This window comes from Rhamphochromis longiceps, linkage group LG13 (assembly GCF_057381845.1).
Source record: "Rhamphochromis longiceps isolate RC_006_pf linkage group LG13, R_longiceps_female_GT1.1, whole genome shotgun sequence".
Taxonomy (NCBI): Eukaryota; Metazoa; Chordata; class Actinopteri; order Cichliformes; family Cichlidae; genus Rhamphochromis; species Rhamphochromis longiceps.
The window spans coordinates 82464-89963 of record NC_140569.1 but is presented as its reverse complement, the minus strand read 5'-3'; the positions used below and the strand labels follow the sequence as shown (position 1 = coordinate 89963).

General features: G+C 39.5%; 1 protein-coding gene across 1 annotated transcript; it reads left to right on the top strand.

The window, feature by feature from the left end:
- Positions 1-2513: 2513 nt before the first annotated feature.
- Positions 2514-3879, top strand: LOC146654927 (nanos homolog 2-like). The gene has a single exon (XM_085427983.1). It carries the CDS (start codon positions 2586-2588, stop codon positions 3084-3086), a length of 501 nt encoding a protein of 166 aa, XP_085284109.1. The 5' UTR covers positions 2514-2585; the 3' UTR covers positions 3087-3879.
- Positions 3880-7500: the final 3621 nt, after the last annotated feature.

The following is a 7500-nucleotide window of genomic DNA, read 5'->3' as shown; positions in this document are numbered from 1 at the left end:
ACTAAACTTTATCAGAGATGTGACCATCACAGCACATGCCGTTGTGTCAAAGTAACTGAGAATAAAAAAATAAAAAAATAAAAACATAAAGGAGATTTTCCTGGCATGGATTTTATAGCAGATAACCTTAAAAATATTCTGCAATTATACCTAATTTGAAAAAGTTTACATTTCTTCAGTATTAAACAGCAGAAATTAAGCTTTCTTATCCGACGTCATTTACAAAGGAAAGGAAAGACAGCGGCCGCCAGCGCTGTAAACAACGGTAGACTGATGGGTAATAAGCGAATGAGTAATGCAGAAAACACATGTTTGAGATGGGAAACTTTTCTTGAAGTTTCTCTCACAGTTCACGCACAGCTCGCTGTGCGTGAACTGTGGGTTTTATCGTGTTGGAAGCAAAACAGCAAAAGTAAGAAGGAATTAAGGATGATATTAGCCCCCACGCCGACTAAGCTAATTCTGATGCGTCGGTCCGCTCTGTTTACGTCTTCGTGTGGAATGCGTTTCCTGCTCTCATTTGCTGGTTGTTGTTGAAATAGTTTTGTGAGCTTTAACCTGAGATTCTGGCGTTTCTGGTAAAACACATTTATATTCATTCAATTCAGGATTTAATGAATCGATATCGCTTCATTCAAGCTACTCACCCGTCTCTATCCACCTCCACTTCCAGCTCGACCACGGACAGAGGTCCCGCCCCTCACTATCTCTGATTGGTTTAGACCACGAAGGGGAATGACGTGTGTCTGTTGTTGAACACATGGACGTCTGTCGCTTGGCGAGCGATCGGGTGGTTTAGCGAGTGTCAGCCTCTTAAGTTTAAGACAAGCCCGGCTGCTTTTTAAGCGACGCGGCGCTAGCTACCCAGCTAGCTCAGTACACAGGAACTACTTCCGGTAGTTATACAAAATAAAAGCGTCCCCCATTATAATCCGCTATAATGCCATACTTCCGCTGCGCGCGCCGTTGATATATACCTTGGCTTTACATTAATTGTGAGAAAACAAAACAAACAAATAACTCACCGTTGAGTCGATTGTGAGGTAGTGTAAAGACGAATGAATCGGCTGGGTTATTGCACGCTGTCAACTGGTCTGTAGTGTAGGATTTGTCGATATCTGACAAGTAGGCCAACCACAGGGACACAGCGGCCGCCTCCATTACTCCCGACATACCACTAGAGTGAGCCAGCACACCACAAATGAAGTTTTCTTGTTCTCCATTCATTTCAATGGGAAAAAACTTGCATTAAAATATTCATATTTAAAAAACTATAGAAGTAATAAACACCAAAAGTCATAGCAACTCATTCCAGCTCCAGCCGCACACAATGATATATCATATGTGAACCTTGTCTCAAAACTGTGGGGCGAGTTAAGGTCCAAAATAAACACCAAAAGTCATAGCAATTAGATGGAGTCATTGCTTTGGCAATGACTCCATCTAATGGTTAAATTTCTGAACTGCAGGCTCAGTAAGTAAGTAAGTAAGTAAGTAAGTAAGTAAGTAAGTAAGTAAGTAAGTAAACTTTATTTATTAAGCGCTTTTCACAGACAGACATTCACAAAGCAGCAGTGATGAGACGCAGGTCTTGCGTCCATGACTGCCCTCGCGAGTTAAAGACAGCTGCAGTGTTTGTGTTTTCTAACTCAGGTGTCTCAGCTGAAGAACTGCGGGGTGATTTTAAGAAATCCCCTGTCAATTGGTTATGAGCAAAAATTGTTTCTATAAAATAAAAATTAAAAAAACAAAAAAAAAACCCAGTTTCAACCGTAACGTGAAGTACACATTTTATTATTTTTTTTCCTTTTAGTGAAAGGAAACAGCCGTCGCCGGTATGCTAGTGCGCACGCTCCACCCCCTCCTACGCCTCTTTCCCCCCCTTCTTTTTGCTTTGTATCTATCCATTTATCCTCATACCTCACCTCTATGTATGTGCTCTCTTTGAGCGCAGGTGCGGCTCTTTGCTGTGACACATCTCTAATGTAGTCTAGACGCTCCGGCGCCAGGGGTCATCGGGTGACACACACACACACAAACAACAAGTAACACAACATGGACCATGAACTCTGCGTGACTCAACTATACCAAGACAGTTCACCTATTACGAGCCTTTAAAGTAAGCTTATTGCTAAATAGTCTTGATATTTAATCAACAGGTAAGGTAACACCTGATTCTGTTCACATGGACGGAGTTTTTTCAGTGCTAAATAGTCTGCACATCCCGGCTCTTATTATTTATTTTGCTGCGTTATTTTGCAAAATTATCTAATCTAAAAATAAACTACATAAATGAGTGCGATGCAATATTTTGCTCTTGGTGTTTTCAGTCCTTTATGTCCATCTTATGTGTCATTTTTTTCTGTTATCAATCAACCAACCGATCATTCGATTAAAGGCCTGTCAACGGGCTTCGTAAAGGTTCTTTTAAGGTCACCAGAAAGCTACATAAAGACTGCACCTGCACCAAAGTTCTTTTTTTTTTTCTCTCTATCTCCGAACATTGTTGCATTTTAAAACCATCTTCAGTGAGCTATAAATATGAGGCGCTCCAAACACACTCTCAGTTTTACTTCTGCCAAAAAATGACCACAATGCCGAGACGACTGGAGGTCCAGAACTCGATCCTCACTGGTGGGGACAGCTTTAACATGTGGCACGACTACATGAATCTGAGCCAAGTGTTCGAGAAACTGTGCAGCAACCGTGAGGTTGATAACCGAGACACCGAGCGTCCAAAGAAGGGACAAGCGCCCCCTTGGAGTAAGGTCCACACTTCCACTCGGGGGAAGAAATCCTCCAAAAACTCATCACAGTCCAGTCCGACCAGCAGCGCGTCGGACACCAGCAGCAGCGCCTCATCCTCGGACTACTGCCGCTTATGCAAGCAGAACGGGGAGACTCCGAGGGTGTACCTATCTCACAAGCTCAAATCAGACGACGGGAAAGTTTTCTGCCCCGTCCTCCGGAACTACACTTGCCCGATCTGCGAAGCCACCGGTGACAGCGCTCACACACGCAAGTACTGCCCGCAGATGAAGTGCGAGGCTGCTGGGAGGATGCAGACCGTAGGCAAGTTCTGGTAGCTGCTGAAAACTGAAGCTGCGAGAAACTGTACATATTTACCGAACTGTTTGGGGTATGTGTTCGTGTTGGCAGAGACCGTTTCAGTTCCAAAGACTGTTTCAAGTTTGACTGTCAAACACTCCGCTGCAGTCTGCAGCAAGGAGCCCTCATCCATCACATCTGTGGAGCCCCGAGCCGGGGTGAGCGCTCTCAAACCTCGGTAAAAATTAAACTCTTTAAAGTCCTCGAGTGTTTATTGTTGTTGTTGTTATTGTTGTTGTTGTTGTTTAATATGATACAATTTCGGGGGTACTTCATAGGTCACAAGTGAAACACTAAAGTGGCTAACCTTTCTGTGGAATTAAATAGATTTCTAAAAATGTGCCCATAGTGTCAGTGCGCGAGTCTTTTAGTTAAAATGCAAATGCTATATTATCCCTCATGTCAGACAGATTATTCGACAAAAACGTCAGTATTTTGTCTTTTTTTTTTTTTTTTTTGGTATTATAGAAAATTTTTAACTCACATGCAACTCTTCCACTTGAAGTTACAGATGTACCTGAACTCACCAGAGAACATGCGTCATAAAAAAATAATTAAATTAAATTAAAAGTAACACTTCAAGGCAAAAGTGAAACGATTATGTGAAGTGAGAAATTGAATTAAGGTTCAATAGTTTTAGTTTCAAAATAGAGGGGCTGGGGAAATACAGTATACAAGGTCAAAACAGAGTTTGTACAAGTTTGTACAAAGACAGCTGCAGTGTTTGTGTTTTCTAACTCAGGTGTCTCAGCTGAAGAACTGCGGGGTGATTTTAAGAAATCCCCTGTCAATTGGTTATGAGCAAAAATTGTTTCTATAAAATAAAAATTAAAAAAACACAAAAAAAACCCCCCCAGTTTCAACCGTAACGTGAAGTACACATTTTATTATTTTTTTCCTTTTAGTGAAAGGAAACAGCCGTCGCCGGTATGCTAGTGCGCACGCTCCACCCCCTCCTACGCCTCTTTTCCCCCCTTCTTTTTGCTTTGTAAATAAACAGAAATGTGACTTTTGCTTCATAAACAGTTTGACAAACAAGTGGTGCCTGCAGGGTGTATATTCATGGTATAACCGGCATAAACACAGCCTCACTTCGTGTGTGATTGTGCAGGAAATACAACTGTGCGCTCAGCTTCGAAAAAGGACCGCATCTATCCATTTATCCTCATACCTCACCTCTATGTATGTGCTCTCTTTGAGCGCAGGTGCGGCTCTTTGCTGTGACACATCTCTAATGTAGTCTAGACGCTCCGGCGCCAGGGGTCATCGGGTGACACACACACACACAAACAACAAGTAACACAACATGGACCATGAACTCTGCGTGACTCAACTATACCAAGACAGTTCACCTATTACGAGCCTTTAAAGTAAGCTTATTGCTAAATAGTCTTGATATTTAATCAACAGGTAAGGTAACACCTGATTCTGTTCACATGGACGGAGTTTTTTCAGTGCTAAATAGTCTGCACATCCCGGCTCTTATTATTTATTTTGCTGCGTTATTTTGCAAAATTATCTAATCTAAAAATAAACTACATAAATGAGTGCGATGCAATATTTTGCTCTTGGTGTTTTCAGTCCTTTATGTCCATCTTATGTGTCATTTTTTTCTGTTATCAATCAACCAACCGATCATTCGATTAAAGGCCTGTCAACGGGCTTCGTAAAGGTTCTTTTAAGGTCACCAGAAAGCTACATAAAGACTGCACCTGCACCTGCACCTGCACCAAAGTTCTTTTTTTTTCTCTCTCTATCTCCGAACATTGTTGCATTTTAAAACCATCTTCAGTGAGCTATAAATAGGTCACAAGTGAAACACTAAAGTGGCTAACCTTTCTGTGGAATTAAATAGATTTCTAAAAATGTGCCCATAGTGTCAGTACAGGATTGTGAACATCGCAACGCAAAGTTTTTGATTTCTCTCAAAACATATATTTCTTTTCATGTTGAACAGATAATATCTTTAATTTGAGTCAAAGTGATTTGCACTTGAACACGCCCACCAGAAATAGACCGGGACCCATTTTTATTCTGCATGGCTGCTGGAAACATCATGTCACATCTTTGATTAATTTCATCTGAAAATAAACGTAAGTAAAGCCAAGTGTGTTACAAAAGCTTTTATAATTTGTATTGTCAAAATCGCAGAAAATAACCCCATTTAAGCTGGGTCGACAGCCACCCCTAATTTTTGCATGATTGTAGCTGCTAGCTATAAGCTAGCTAGCTATCCTGCGCAACGTTAGAACTGGTTACCAGAAACCGACCATCACAGTCGGGAATACAAGTTAGTATACTGGTAAAAAACGGCTTTTTGCCTAACTAGCTAGCGTTACCACGATGCATCGGTGGTGGATAAAGCTAGCTAGCATAAGTTCATAGTTCATAACATTCATAGTATAACTCCGTGCTCCGCTTCGTTTGAATTTTTCTGGTGAGCTCGCGGTTTCTAGACACAAGCTTGTGTTTGTGCGCGCACGTTTGTCTCTCTTCATATAAATATCTGTGTGTTATGTGTGTGTACACCGAGCGCAAAAGATAATTATTAATGTGCATGATTTAGAGACAGAAATAACAAGCCAGCATATAAGATCAATGACATAAGACTAATTCCTTCAATTGACTTTCAGGCGCAGCTCGGAAAAATGTGCATTTTCTGAAGAAATTTTAATTTTAACAGCAAAAAATTGACCCTATGCCAAACTTAGTCGCTAATGGCTGGTCTGTAGACTGTTTGGTATGTCATGTTACGTATTTCTTGGTTTTTCTATGTAATGTGTTTTATAGAGAAGTAACATTATTCTTTTTTTTCTGTATGCTTTCAGAACCACAGATCGCTCCATCCATTCCATGGCTGAAGCATACATTTTCATTTAATCTGAAGAGGTATCATTTTGCATTTACACTGCACATCCTTTTTAAACATTTCATAATAATCTAGACTCTCCCTCATTATCCTCTCATTCACCTTGCTGATGTGTTGAGGACTTGATAAAAGAATACATGGTATGTCCATATCTGTTCTGTCTCTACATGAGATGCAGTCTCTTGATGTAAATTTGACAACTCTGCTATTAAATGCAGTGATTAATGTAGGACAGCAACGATTAATCAACTCATCAAGTTAATATCTTAGGGTTCTGTATTGTTTTCTTTTTTTTTCTTGGGCTTTGTGATTTAATTTAATGATTATGCAATTCACAATCTGATTAGTCAAATAATTGTTCTAATAGTCTGTGACCAAACAACTATCAAAATAGTAGTTTATTATGGTCAAAGATTTATCAGGTGTGCCAGACTTCAATTCTTCACTTGTACATTTTGTTCCATATTTTACCTCAAGATATCCCAGAAAGATGAAGCTGAGGAAGAGCTGCAGAGTACCACCATGGCACTCTTCGTCTTCAGGGACAACTCAAGCCTCCTACATCAGCCTCGAGACATCGGGATAATCATTGATGGTGTGGAAGTCCTGAATGAGTTGCCTTCTGTGGCAGCTGGAGTGGCAATGGTCTTTGGACTCTGTTATGCTCTTAATATGGAATATCCACGAGGATTCAGGTTCACCTTTGAGGCTCTTCAAAAGATTATGATGGAGCTTGACTTTAACAAGATGACCTCTAAGATTCGCAAACTTAATTGTGAACTTAACACTGCACAGTAGTGTGTTTGCATGCATGTGTGCATGTGTATGTGCACATGCATGTGCATGTGTGCTTGGTTATTTTGCTTGGTTGGCCTGCAGTGGTATTCTACATTCAAAATTTATAAGAACACCCATTTGAAAGGGAGATTTAAGTTGATTTCATTGATACATGTGTAGATTTTTTTTTTTTTTTTTACATTGTACAGGCACAGTGTACATATAAACATTTTTGAGTACTTGCAAATTGGTTTAAAAAGAGTTTTTATAATGGTTTTATGCCAGTTTTAGACAGGTTGCAGGTTTTATACTGGTTTTCAAAAGATTGCAGGTTTTATAAAACAAACATTTCTCTAATCATTTCTGCCGTAGCACTAAATCTGTATATTACTAATCCTCTCTATTGATTATAGTTAAAATGGTTTGGAACAATAAATAATTTTGAAACAATTGGTTGGCCAACTGTCTTGTTTTTTATAGGAAATGCAGAGCATTTTTGAACTGAAATGAAATGTAAAAAATATAGTTTGAATATATGTAAATCAATTACCTGGCTTCAACACAAACATATTAGTTCATGTTAATTTGGTTCGATGTGAATACATTAGGTTGGTTAAATTTCAATATATTAGCTTGGTTCAATAATTAAAATATGGTTCTATGTAAAAAAATCAATTTGGATCAATGCAAAATTTAAAGTTTCAGTCAAGTCTAGTAATATTGTTTATATCAACATAAAAGTATCA